This window comes from Scophthalmus maximus, chromosome 13, assembly GCF_022379125.1.
Source record: "Scophthalmus maximus strain ysfricsl-2021 chromosome 13, ASM2237912v1, whole genome shotgun sequence".
Taxonomy (NCBI): Eukaryota; Metazoa; Chordata; class Actinopteri; order Pleuronectiformes; family Scophthalmidae; genus Scophthalmus; species Scophthalmus maximus.
Genome location: NC_061527.1, coordinates 19,192,022 through 19,206,295, shown reverse-complemented (window position 1 = coordinate 19,206,295; position 14,274 = coordinate 19,192,022). Strand labels below are relative to the sequence as shown.

General features: G+C 44.3%; 1 protein-coding gene across 19 annotated transcripts in view; it reads right to left on the bottom strand.

The window, feature by feature from the left end:
- Positions 1 to 543: 543 nt before the first annotated feature.
- fryl (furry homolog, like) overlaps positions 544 to 14,274 on the bottom strand; it is a 60,152-nt gene continuing 46,421 nt past the window's right edge. For 15 of the 19 annotated variants that reach the window (XM_035646801.2, XM_035646800.2, XM_035646805.2 and 12 more), the window contains 13 exons: positions 14,023 to 14,097; positions 13,648 to 13,824; positions 12,756 to 12,956; positions 11,436 to 11,627; positions 9,312 to 9,733; positions 7,303 to 7,510; positions 7,043 to 7,192; positions 6,694 to 6,792; positions 5,829 to 5,897; positions 4,717 to 4,734; positions 3,817 to 3,927; positions 3,033 to 3,226; positions 544 to 2,432 (listed from right to left, as the gene is read on the bottom strand). In XM_035646801.2, coding sequence (XP_035502694.1) covers positions 2,192 to 2,432; positions 3,033 to 3,226; positions 3,817 to 3,927; positions 4,717 to 4,734; positions 5,829 to 5,897; positions 6,694 to 6,792; positions 7,043 to 7,192; positions 7,303 to 7,510; positions 9,312 to 9,733; positions 11,436 to 11,627; positions 12,756 to 12,956; positions 13,648 to 13,824; positions 14,023 to 14,097 — 2,157 coding nt within the window. In that variant the 3' untranslated portion in view covers positions 544 to 2,191. The remainder of the gene's footprint in view (positions 2,433 to 3,032; positions 3,227 to 3,816; positions 3,928 to 4,716; positions 4,735 to 5,828; positions 5,898 to 6,693; positions 6,793 to 7,042; positions 7,193 to 7,302; positions 7,511 to 9,311; positions 9,734 to 11,435; positions 11,628 to 12,755; positions 12,957 to 13,647; positions 13,825 to 14,022; positions 14,098 to 14,274) is intronic. The other 4 variants (XM_035646791.2, XM_035646811.2, XM_035646810.2 and 1 more) reach the window with 2 other exon arrangements.

The following is a 14,274-nucleotide window of genomic DNA, read 5'->3' as shown; positions in this document are numbered from 1 at the left end:
CGGCAGCCATGCGAGCTATTCGGATTCTCTAAATGTTAAAGAAAGGTGCCCCAATGCTTCCTTTGCTATCCTTTAGCATAGGGTACACTGGACCTTCCTATGCGGAATGATGCCCTGAAATTCAATGCGGCAGCGATAGTTAACTATTCAATCCGAAGAAGTATGAATGACCCAGAAGAGACGGATGATAAATAATTTCCATCTGATGTCACACAGTGGTAAAATGCACAAACATGCTGATGGAGCCGCTACGTATTTTGCAGTTTCACCACGCCGATGACTTTAAAGTGGATTTGTATTCTCTGAGCACTGCTGTCGGCTCGTATCAGTCCTCCCTCACAACTTTCCTTGACAGCAAGACGTTTTCCACTGAGGTCAAGGAATAGTAGATGGGAAGGACAATTATACCGCACCCTAAATGTGTGGTAGAAGTTGGGGGCTTCAACCTGAAGTTGAACCAGTCAGAATGTAACTTCCTGTACTTCCTGCAAGTGGGCAACTACAGTACATTCATTGACTCGTTACCACTCATGACCAAGTTCATTATGTTTAGGATAAGGTTTTTATTTATCCAGAGAGAAGGCTGGTATGTGAGTGAAGAGGGGGGGGAAAAGGAATGCACCTCTCCCTTAAAACATCTTCCAGGTAAATAATGTATTCATTAAATAATTAAGAACAGCATTCAAATGTACCAGGTGAGCAGTGTGTGCGGGGGGGGGGGGAGTAAGTACAGTGACTGTTACCATGCCATGATAATATTTGCAGAAAGCATTCACACGACAATTCATGTCCTGCAGTCACAGCAGCAAGAAGGGCCTGTTTTTTTTCTTTTTTTTCCTTCGAAAGCACAGTGCAGCTTCAATGACGGCCATTTCCAAAGATCAAAATAAGGAGGAGCGCTGCGATTGACCTACATGGATGGACAAACACAAATCTTCATGGGGCGATCAGTTAGAGAGAAGGAATGCATAGGAGCGCCTCAGCTGGATAGGTGGGGTCCAACGGGAGATGAAGGCTACATTAGATCTCCTATGCCGTCCCCATCACAAAGGCAGACGGGCGGCGTGTCCCAAATGAGTCCCGCCCCCCTTCTAGATGACCACACCCTCCAACCGAGGCAGCCTTTGGGGGAAATTTGGATGACGGAGGTGGAGAGGATGGTGAATGATTCAAATGTGGTCTTGGCTTTCTCTCATCACATTAGCTTTATACATACATCCTCCTCGGATGAACAGTGCATACACAAAAGTACAAGGGAAAAATACTGGTTTTACACTATACATTTTCTAAAATATATACAGAGTAAAATAAGTTATGTTTCCATAATGAGCGGTAGCCAGTCTGCACCTGTGTGCAATTATATGCATTGTGTGTGTGAGCGTACACCAGAATCTCCAATATATATCACACAGTCGAGAGTCTCTAAAGGCAGCTACTTATTTGGTTTAAGAGTGAGTTTTGCGTGGAGACCTGCTGCAGGTGCTCTCGAAGCAGATCGATAAACAGATATATATTTCTCTTTTTACACTCCCTGAAGGCAGAACGTCTCTCACAGGGTCACAATGACATGTTAAATACCCTAACATTTACAACCTAGGATGTTAGCTCTAATAAAAAATACATTTCTCAAAAAAATATTCTTGCAGTGCTTTTCTCTCAAGCTTGCTCTGGAAAACTTTTAAACAAGATTTTTTTTCCTGTTTTTTGCTTATGAATCTTAACGGTGTGTGCGTCCTCACACACGTACGACACCTCCTCACGGGACTGGCTTACATGCTCCTTACACACACACACCATCTCCCAGCCGCCAAAGAGGCCGCCGCTCAGTATGATATGCTCATCATGTCAGATCCAGCAACAAAAAAAAAATTAAAATTAAAATTAAAAAAAATCTTCAATCAAAAAAACAAAAACAAACAAAAGGTATCATCCCACCACGCCTTCCACCACATGACTTATTGCAACTGAATTTTGCAAGTTGGCTTAGTCTGGGAAAAGAGATTAGCTTAAAGCATTCATACATGTAATAATATATATTAAGAGTCACAGTTATTCCCACACATCCTTTAGCCCTTTAAAAGGTGGAGTCTCTCTCGTCCTCCTGAGGCCCCTCACTGTCTACGCTCTGTCGACAGCTGAGAGGGGGAGGGGGGGGGGACTACTGTCCAGTCTAGTCTGCAGTACCACATGCTCACAGTCCAGTGCTGACCATGGTGGTGTGGGCCTGGCAGGCCTGGGCCTGGCTCAGAGCCTCGCGGATCTGCAGGTTGAGCTCCATGAGGCGGGTGCTAGCCTGAGACAGGTCCCTGCTGGGGCCCACCACCGCCAGGCAGCCCGTCTGGCCAAGCGTGTGGTGACGGAAGTAGATGTGCAGGAGGGTCTGAATTGCGTTGTCCGTCTCGTTGCCAAAGATGTCGTTGGGCCACATGGACCTGAGGACAGGAGAGGGCGGAGGTCAGAAAGTATGAGAAGTTATGATCAAGGAGAAAGTGCCTCCAGCAGTGAGTTACACATCCTTTCTTACTGATTCTATTAATTCAGAGCCGTTAATTTTGCACTGGGTGCTTGTTTACATCTACTATACTTTTAGATATCAAGAAAAAAAAGAGAAAAGGTTTGTAGCAGTTTTTCCTTTACCCACTTTAATCAGTGTCATATTGATAAATGGCATTAAATTTGAGAGTTCTATGACTGAAAGTGATGCTACATGTAGGTTTGTTCTATCCTCAGTAAGCTCATGGCATTAGTTAGTTATTAATCATTTTGATCAATTAGTTGAATTAAGGTTGTTTAACCTATTTAATATCAAAAGGGTCACAGAGAAAAAAAGTGATATGAAACTAGAAAAGGTACTAAAATGACATTGATAATGCAACGAGAGCCAGCACATCTGAAAAGCTGCATACAGCGATATTCTGTTTCTTTGTCACTTCACTAAACATTTAATTGTCCCGTTATTACAGCATTGACAACTGTAAGTTTCCCTTGTGTCTTCATTTGCGTCAGAAGATTTGTTTTTTGTTCCGTCTCACCTGAAGATTTTGACCTGCGTGAGCGCCGACCCGAAGTCTCGGGCTCTCAGGGATTCGATGAGCGACTGGATGGCCGTCTCCGTGTTGGTCTGGGCAGCATCCGACATGCACACGTCCTCCTGACTGTCGGGTCTCGTCTCCGCCTCCTTCAAACAGCTCTCGAGGATGGTGAGCTCTTCAGACATGTTTGTCACCTTCGGAAAAAAACCCACATAAATATATTAACATCAAAGCACTGCATAACGTAGCACATGGGTACAAAAACTACCCAGGAAATCAGCAAAAACAAAGCCGGTTTAGATATTGATTGAAACAGCTGAGCCCCATCGCTCCATATGAGGAGTTATTTCATGAAGTACTTTAATCTGATTAAAGCTCCATGGAGATGCAGCCCACAACAGTACACATACAGAAGAGGTTATCTAACTAACCTGTGGGTAAAGGAAGATGGTTAACCAACAGCTTCACTGGATTTCACAATGCGACTGATTGACTGATGTATTATTCAAATGTCGAATAAAACTGAACTGATTTGTTATGGAAAAACATTTATAAAAAAGCGAGAGTGAGGCAAAGGTCAGTGGAATATAGTGCTTCAACAGCAGGATGCAGAGTAATGCAATTTGCAATCAAACCGATCATCCGTCAATTTCGTGTTGCCTTTCTAACATAAATTTGAAGCTCCAGCTAAATGTAAAATGTTTTTCAGAACAGCTTAATGAAAACCTAACTCAGGCACATCCAGCTCATTTTGGAAAACACTTCCGGTGTGTTTGGGTCTCACCTCTGCCTCCCTCTTGATGGTGTCCACCTTGCTGATGAGCTTGCAGTAGGCCTGGAAGAGCAGCAGCAGCTGAAAGTGCAGCTTATAGAGCCTGCGGCACAACTCCAGCTCCTAGAGAGACGGAGAGAAGCAAACAAACTTCACCCACTGGCTTAGGATCGCCTCGGCCGCACTGAAATTTGATCGGATGATTGAGACGGATGGGTATTCCTGGGTTAGAGACGTGGGAGTAGAGGAAAGGGTTAACGAGGTGCCGTCCGGTTTCGGGGGCCGCGGAGCGAGATGTGAGACTAACACTAGAATTAGTCGGGAGATCTCAATTTTGAGAAGTGTCCATCACCATCACTTGTTATGCTCCTTAAGGGCCACCGTACTGTACGAGCCCAGGTATGGCTGACTAGATGAAGGACTAAACACTAGGACCCTAATCCAGGAAAACATGGAGGGATAAAAAAAAAAACATTTGACCAGATATGGAAGTGGAACAATAATAATCATGCAAAATGAAAGTAATATAAACCTTACAAGACCTTACATCCACCCAGGAATCAACACTAACTCTGTTACAATACATGTTTACACGTGTTCATCTATCAGCAGACGAGATGTTAAGACGTTGATTCTCCAGTCCAGATGTAGCAACAGAAGACAAAAAGCATATATTGCAATAAAGGATAACATTATGATTGGGTGGGTGGGTGGGTAGGGGTTGCATGACCATGATCAAGGCAGAGACAGAGACACAGATTGAGATGGGGATGGTTGCAGAGCGCAGTCTGTGGATGTCAACAGCACAGGTACAGTGTGTACAGAGAGATGAGGTGGTCAGTGTTTTTGTCTGAATGTCATGATTATTGTTATTATTATTATTATAGAGTCCATAATATGAGAACCACTTACTGCTAGATTTTCCATTTGCTAAGCAAGAAGGTGAGCAGGTCACACACAAAAAAAACAACAAACAAAACAGAAGGGGAGAAAGACCAAGAATTAGTGAGCTGTAACATGGCAGCGGAGACACAGTGACCTGACGGACAAAGAGCAGCGCTTCATCATCTCCCTCTAACACATGAGCTCACTTCAGTGGTACCGAGCACGTATGATGAGGGGGGGGGGCTACAGAGAGAGGAAGGAAAGAGAGTGTGTTGCCCCTGAGACGAGCATGTCAGTTTCTTCCTGACAGCCCGTCTGTGGGTGGAGAACACAGGGAAGCTGTGAGTCCACAGATCTGTGCCAGGAGTGTCAACAACCGGAGGATGAGGAGCGAGCGGCCGCGCAGAGACTCAGAGAGACTAAGGACTGGAAAATCGGAACATTTTTAACTCTCTTCATTCTGTCCAACTTAATTATCTCTATGGCATCTTTGCCAAACAGATATAATCATGCCGCAAAACAAAACAACCCTGCAGGTCCAACTGAAATCACATCTAGACATCCCTTTTTGCAGATGATGTTAATGTCATGTTTTATTTAAAGTTACTGCTAATGTTTTTTTTATAATGAAAACAGAAAAAAAGGGGGGAAAATAGTTTGCCTTTTTTTTGTCTCAGCTGCCTGAGTTGTGTCAGTGTGTGTCTGACAGCAGCTGACAGGCTGAGCACCAGCAGGGGAGCAAGAGACAAAGTTAAACTCCAGCCATAACTTCAGATGTAATGTGTTGTACTGAAGCTGATGATCTGATCAACTGAACAGTCTTTGTTTGGTGATTCAACAAGCTCACGTGCAGAAGAATTTTTGCAAATATATTTTTTACAATGAAACTGTTTGATTGGCTGTATGGAAACACTCTTGCGAATGAGTACGCAGATGGGGAGCGTCGTCATTAAAACACCCCAAAAAAGTAAAATATACATGCATATATATGCATGCAGAAAAAAAAATAGATTTCAGTTGGTCTTTAAGACTCACCTCACAGGTTAGAAAATTCCCTCATCTTGCAGTTGCATTCTTTTTCCATGAAAAGTCAAATTCATGAACACAAACAACATCCACGTGTTCGTGTCGATTCCTACCTGTGCATGAGTGTTGAGATGTTGGTCGCTGTCTTTGTCCCCAAACGTTTTCCTGCAGTTCTCTAGCCACTATGGGTGAGAGACAAGAAAAGAAAAAAATCATGTACAGATAAGGGTAAAGCGAGGAAATACAGTGTCCTCAGACTTTTGGACTCCACTGTACGCATCTTCATGCATGTGCGTGTATGATAGAGGTTGCCCAGGGAGGAGATTTAATATGATTGTTGTACTTAGCGAATTAAAGGAAGGCCTGTTCCAGAGAACAGGATGGTATCCAGCCCTCCAGAGACCATTGCCGTCTCATTCAATTAGCACCCCTGCATCCCAGAACCCTCTCCAATCTCATCTCTTCTCCTCATTCCCCTCCCCCACCGTCGTTCCTCCTGCCCGGCCCTCTATAACTGATTTAGGAGCGCTGAGGGTTATTTTTATCTCTTCAGCAGGGGATGTCACTAGTGATGCAGACACTAACGGCAGCTAAATCTACTGGCAGGCAACACTGATTCAATGTCTGCGCCACTGATGAGACACACTAGGGCTTATCTTGCATAGCATCAGCTGTTTGTCATTACATCCTCCTGGTCCGTCCATGGCACAACGGCATAGGGATAAAGGGCAGTCGGAGAATGCTTCCTAAGCTCATCTCTTGAGATGAGATGGCATTATGAGACAGTTCCTTATAGTCGCTCCCACAAACACACACACAAACACATTCACATCCTGACGCAGCAGCTAAAACTGCAGTCGTGGCATTCTGTGATTCTCAAAGAGGAAGTGAGGCGATGTGCCCCGAGGGGAGAGGTTCAAAGAGAATGGGAAAGCATGGATGTGATGAGCGCGGTTTATACTGTACGTGGGGACTTACGAGCTCTGCTGCTTCTCTCTTGGCGTTGTAGGTGTCCAGGTGTTCCTGCAACTCCAGCACACTAAACTTCAGAGTCTCCAACAGTCCACAAGAGACCAGCTACAACAGCAACACAGGACACCACATACACATTAACCTACAAAAACACCCCGATACACACGCAGTACATGACAGGAAAATATCTACTTCAGGACACACGTACACATAAGGAATATGCATAACATGCAGCAAAGTGTTTTTTTTGCAAAAATGACAGGTACTGTATGTCTTACTGAAACCACACGACCGTATTCTAGCTCCATCAGTTTAAATAAAATGATTTGCAGACAACCATGCAGAACAGCCTCACCGTCTCGGCATCCAGCAGCACAGTGGGGCACTGGGAGCGAGACGTCATGACCTCCAGGGAGCTGAGGAACTGATTACCCATCCGCTGGAGCCTTTCCCCAAGGAAGCGAACTGAGGAATGGGTGATGGAGCCAAATTTCCTCTGAATGCTCTGCATTGAATGCAGGATGTGGAATTAAAAAAAGGAAATAAACATCTTGTTGAGAAGGCTGACTGGTTAACCAGATGGCAGATGCAACAAAACATTTAGTGGGCATTTACCTCAAAGAGTCGGGAGAACACGTGGAACGTGTAAACAGCAGAGGAGCCGTCTGTGTCTGACAACATCTGGTTGACATGGCAACGCCAAGCGTCTTCCTCATTGTCATAGGCAACAGGCTGGAATGCAGCCAGGATGGCAGAGAGGAAGGGCGAAGGGGGCGGAGAGGCCTGGATCTCTGGGAAGCAGTCTGCGTCGCCTTCATCTTGACTGAAACACACACAGGGCCAATGAGCTAGAGTTGGACATGTTCCACAACACTCCCCTCAGTCTTCACTGAAGGACAAATGTAAATACACACACACGCTCGTCGTCACGGCTGCAAAGTAAACAAGCTCGCATCGCAGCACCTCTGCCTCGCTCAGCGCAGATTTTGCTGCAGTATATTGAGCTCTTATCTACTGCAGTGCTTTCGCACAATAACAACATATGAGCTAATAGCATATTAGCATCATGCAAACATCTTGCTCTCTCTCTCCCACACTCACATTTCGATAAACACGCGCGCGAACACACACATGCACAGCAGATACTCACAGGCCAGTAGGACCAAACAGTCGGAAAAAGCAGACAGAATATAAATATCTAAAGCCTGCGCTGCCGATCGCTGTAGCTGACACAGTCTCTGTCCTCATCCTCACCCCAACTCTTGCTTCTCTTTCCCTCACTCTCTCCCCTCGTCGTCAGCACGACTGTGCTGCAACTGCCAACAGCACCAGTGCACCACACTCCCATCCCACACAGGACTGCAGGGAGCTCTGTGCAAGCTGAGCATCTTCACACCGACACAAACACACGTTTATGCCAAGCACAGGCAGCTGCCGACCGCACAATGGTCGAATGCTTGCCGAGCTTTTTTTCGTGTCGCCTTCTCCCGCTCACAAATCCTCACACACAGAAAAAAATATTCAACATGCCCTGCTGTTTTGCAGACAATCACTTAGAGTACACTCCACTCACACGTTTGCCTATCAATCATGTGTGACTCAGCGTAGAACAAGACCTCCAATACAGTGTTGTAAGAAAGTACTAGGCTAAATGAGTGACGTGTTAAAACCCTGACTTTCTAACTGTCCTCCAGCTTGAATTTGCTGACCTTGAAAAGGGGGAATGTTGAGGTGACTGGAGCCAGCCCACCCTGGCCCACCTCCACAGTCCCAGCCCACTAAGGGATCCATGCCAAGCAAGAAATTACCCATTATACCATTGCAAAAGTCACAAAAGCTAGTCTAGGTACCTTCATAAACAGCCATACTTTAATTATCCTTGATCCACACATCCTTTTCATCACAATAAGAAGTGAAAATGATTATGTAAATTCATGCAGTGTGATTTTAGAGACATTGCTTTCTTTAGTGGACACCTCCAATGAGGTTTATCTCGGGGAGTTGGTAAGCAGAGGTACAGTAGTAAATCGTGCCCATGGGACATTTTTTTCTCTCCCCTCCTCAGACATTGCAACATGCTGCACTGTTTATTAACTACAGAGTGAACATTCAATGTGATCGACCAATCAGAAAACAATCTCTTGCTGGGCTAAATCACCACCTTCCTCATTAAATATGTGGATTTTGTTGTGCATATTTAGCACTACTGCTCATTTTCCCTGATAAATGTAATACTATATGTCATGACAAAGTTAGCTAGTCATAACTAATAGACAAAATGTTATTTCAGAGGAGGCTTGGCGACTGAATATGGGTAAATGCCTGAAATCTTACCCGACATGATCAGAGATGATCTCAGTTTTTCTACATGTAAATCTTTGACGTGTTAATTGTGGTGCATTTATCTTGCTTTGGTTTGTCCGATGGCTCAAAGCACCTCGAGAATGAAGCGTATAGTTAAAAAAATTGATTCTCATAGGGGATAGGAAATGTAAAATATAACCCTGAACTCGTGTCATATGTCATAAGGCCCAAAGTAGTAACATGTGGTTTGCTAAATTTAAATCAAAAAACATTCATTCAGCTTGTGGTCCTGGTCCAAAACAGAATTCTGATCCACTTACCTGGACATGCCAGAGAAGTCGGCCTCCTCCTCCTCGCAGCGCTCATCCAACTCCTTCAGGGCTTGTGTCACATCTTCCTCCCACATGGAGCCACAGGTGCTGTCCGGGTCTGGATCTGGATCGGGCTTCGTCTCTGGCATCATAGGCAGAGGCAGAGGCAGGACCGTGTGGGATTCCTCCTCACAGAGGGACCCCGGTGGAGTGTCTATGGCCAGCAAAGGAGGGGGGGCTGGGTCCAGGTCTTCCTGAGGGTCCAGGGTCTCTTGGGGGTCCTGAGCATCCTGAGAATCTTGAGGGTCGTGCGAGTCCGGGAGGTCACAGAGCTCCGGCGGGTCAGAGGGCAGGGGGGTCGCGCTGCAAAACCCCGTGTCCTCACTCACACTGCTGCTCAGCTCATCAGCTGCCGTCATGCTAACAGCATCCTGTGACACAAAACCAGACGGGGGCACTCAGGTGATACCACATAAAAACTTATTTTACACAATGACATATATTCACTGTTTAACATTTGTATAGCCTGAATTATGACAGATATGGCCTATACTTCAGAATATTATTATATATTGGTTTCAACTATTCACGAGGGACTTTTGAGTCAGCGCTTTCGACAGTGTTCACAACCATGGATCTTTGCGTCGCTCTCTAAGCGAACATCTCTCCCAAGAAATTAAAAGAAAAATAATCGATAAACAGGAGCCTACTTCAATCCATCACTGAGATGCCGTTAGCAAATCGACCTCAACGCTAATAAAACAGAAGTATCGTGGCAAAATGACAGGCAGCAGATGAATGAAACGCGGCGACACACTTCACATGTGAATGAACAGATTTATAACCCGGCACTCTGTAACTAGACATAGATGATGGACTGAATTTGTGATGTAACAAATTCACCACACATCAAGTCATTAAGGGAGTGGACACACTAAGAGAGGCGTTGGCATTTTTTAATCTTAACCAGTCACAAGTCGGATACAGGAAACTCTGTTTGTCAAACACGCACACAGAGGTGCATACGTCACAGAGGAGGGGTTCTAATTAAGAGCACTTGGTTTTTCCCGTCTTTTTTTTTTTTTTTCTTCATTTAAAAGTCTAATGCATTAGGAAAGCTGAGTGTGGCAGGGAGCCAGTACATCACAGAGACAGCAGCTATATTACAGAAAGCTTTTAGAAGTGGTCGTGGCCGTCCTGGAGGGAATGAGTAAGAGTATTGATGGTTTTATCTGGGGCTCATTACACTAAGAGCTGGGGCTGTGATGGGGGAGATGTCCTTGGGCTGGCATTGAGACCGCTGACTAGATGGGAGTTCCTAGAAAGTTACATTCAGCTTCTGTGTATGGAGAGCTGTCATTCAGGCATAGGGACAGCAACTTATAAATATATGTATGAGGTAATGCTATTCCTAAATTGACAGTTAAAAATTGTGCTTTTTGACTCTGCAATTCCCACACTGTACTCGACGTTCAAATGCAAATCAGGACAACATGACATACTCACCATGGTTAGTATAAGTGATAAATGTCAGTAGCAGTGGATAGCAAAGCTGCTCATCATAAGAAGAGCTATGACTTGTTAATATAGGAGCAAATAGAAGGAGTGGTTTTCAGTTAAAGTCAACAGACCACTTGTAATAGACTCATACTCACACATGCGTCTGCCAGGGACAAAGGAGCCGGTGTCCTTTTCACAAGTTTTACATGGTGGATTTAGTTGGAACGGTCGGTTGCTGTGTTATTGGAGGTGAGCAGGTACAGCTGACCTGAGGTGAGCGTTTTGTTTTTGTCTCTCACCAAATCATACGAGCAAGCCCCACCACAACATAGCGATTGAGAGGGGCAAGAGCCAGCACCTCAGCACCCAAGCCCAGAGCAGAGCGACAAAGCAAGCAGTGGCAGAAGGATCAGAAGCAGCAAACGCAAATTGATGCAAAATAAAGTAAAAAAAGTAGCAGCACTTTCTCCCCGCCCCCAACCAAAACTCCCTGAGAGAGGCTGATCCTCTGTCTCGATGACAAACAAGCCAAGAAAAGTACAGCGAAAGCAGGTAAAGGTCGAAGAGAAGGGAACAGACGAGCTAGAAAGCACCCGAGCACCACAGTTTATTGCTGCTCCCGATTGATCGCACCTCAGGCAGCTGGCTGCTGGCGCTGTCTGAGTGGGCCATCTCCAAAAGGGGGCTATCCAGCCGAGGGAGGGAGGGCAGAGAGGGAAGGACAGTGGCCTCCTCAGTCAGGGCACTGTTAGACGACTCCTGAGACTGCTGTAAAGAGTCCACATGGTTGGACGCGGTGTCGTCGGTAGCAGAGTCACTGTTGAGCTGGAGCAGAGGAAATACATGAGGTTAGCTTCATTTCAGCAAATTCCTCCATATGATCTCCCTATTGGTGTAGCATACTTTAATGATGCACCAGGTTTGATATGTTAGTAAACAATTATTAATTAACTTAATTATAAAAGAGCTGATGATCAGTTTAGAACCAGCTGGCCACTTTGTTCACAAAGTGCTTGTTACGATGTAGAACCTACGCAACACTGACTTTAGGTTTTATCAGTAATGGTTTGTGTTGCTAAACACAATTACCCATGTTTTTGTATAAAGCAGAGCATGTTTAGTCATTTTAGTCGTCCTTACAATTGATTCAGTACTTTAAAATAGCTTCAGGCAAAAAAGTAAGATCATGCCAACATCAATAATATTATCGTTATGTATATATTACACTCAACTTGACTAAAACTGTTTCAATTACTCACAAATGTTGCATGCAAAATGTTCTAATGTTTCATTATAATATCAGATAAAAAAACATTTTCGGGGGCAAGTGTCCACTAGAGGCCAAAGCTCATTCTCTCACCATGCACTACCAAGACCAAGAAAAGCAGGAGAGGAGAGAAAGAAATTAAAAAAATATTAGGCTGAAAGAAGCATTTATATTAGCGACATTATTATTAGCAGATATATGGATAACATCTTGCTTTATAAAGCAAAACAAGGCAAAGAGTTAGAGATGAGCAGCCAAAAAGATGCTGTTAACCTGAATTCTAACACTTGTTATTTATTATACTTGAATATCATTTTTTATTGGAATTTTATTCAATCATTAAAATAAGTAAAATCTATTTTAATAAAGACTATCAAAGCTCTATCTTGTTAAATTGTGTAGTGAACCTTTGTTGTTGTTTCTTTTTTATCTCCCTACACTGTACTTACCTATTTCAAAAATAAAAAGAAGTATAAGAGGGGACAGTGGCATTAATCTAGCAGTCAGAGGAAGAGGGGCTGGGCTAAGGTCTGAAGGGGGCATCTACCACCAGCGAAGAAGCAAGCGTCTAGCCTCTGTCCACACTGGCAGCAGGTACAGCTCAGCACACATACACACACACCATGCCAGCGGGCTGTGTGAGGAGCATGGTGGGTCGGGGGGTGGGGCCCTAATTAGAGACTTACAAGGCCAGAGCGGGTGAGAATCTGGCTAGCACTCAGTACCTCCTCCTCAGACGATTCATCCGTGTCCTCGTGGTTGGTGAGGTTGAGACTCGGCGTGCTGCCCGCGTACTGGCACTCCTGCAAAGACGGCGTGTCCCCTTTGTCCATGCTCTCCAGGGAGCGACGACGCACCCCCCAGTTGAAGTTGTCCATGCTCTCCCCCTGCAGGCCAACCAAGGCAAAGGCAGTAAGACACAAAGCTCACACGAGCAGGGTTTGGGGCAGACTTTTTTTTTTTTTTTTTTTTTTTTTTACAAATCAAGGAAACAGAACACAAGACATAAAAAGAATTCCACAACTTAGGATTAAAAAAAAATAAATAAACATATGCATGAAAGTGGGTTAGATGAAATTACTCCACATTTTGGGATGGTAAATGAAGCAATGTTCTAAAACTATAACAGTGTAAGGGTTCACAACACAGCAACAGTGATTTCAAATCAAGGAGGACAACAGCACATGATCAGGTGACAACACAGAGAGACATCCGGGCAAGAGGACGACATCTCTAAGAAGCTCTCCAGCCCTCACACTTACCTGCAACTCCTTGTGGCAAGAGAAGAGACGGAATAAGTGTGTTAGTAGACTGAAGACAGTTACAAAACCAGTCAGGGCAAATAGGATGCACGTTGGACAAACAAGACATAAATGTTGTTAAACTGGAACAACACGACAAAATATAGTATGGTAAAGAGTAATGATGAAGAGACAAAGAGATTCTATCCACCAACTGTATGCTCCCCCACCCGCATTTCCTTCAGTTTATTATCTTTCAATAGTCATAAAATTACAACATAGCTTTTCATACATTTTCCAACTTTGTTTGTGACTCAAATTTACTATAAATTCTCACCTCAGCATCCTCCAACTCCACATCTAAGAAGTCAAAATCTTTGAAGACACCAAACTGCTGCTCACTGCCCGTGTCTTCTCCCTGCAGCTCCTCCTCTCGGACCACCTCCTCCACTGTGGGTATGAGGCTGGTCTGCTGGTCCACAGAGTCCAGGTCCTCATTGGATGAGAACACCACCTGCATGGGAAGGACGGAAATGGAAGTCTTGTAGTATAAAAACAATGAAGTTGTATGTCTATAAAAAACTATTCAAACAGAAAGCTAAAAAAAAAAACACAAACAAAGAAAACAGGAATAACACCAAGGCAGCAGTATTCTTGACAGTGAAGGTACAGAGACCATGTCTGAGGCTTTAGAGTAGGAGAGGAGTCTTACAGATGGATTTTTGGGAATGCCAGACTCCGGGCCACATAATGACAGGACATTCATTAGCCTCTCTCTGGTTCTTCTCTGTAACAAGAAAACAGAAATGAAATGATATTATGAAGTTGTCTCTTAGTGTTTCACAAGTGTTACAACATAGAATGCACGCACTAGTTCCAAGTCCAACAACAGCAGGTCCATAACTAATACGAAGTGAGAAAGTAAGAATGAAATAAAGACAAATCTTTCACATTATCTAAGCGT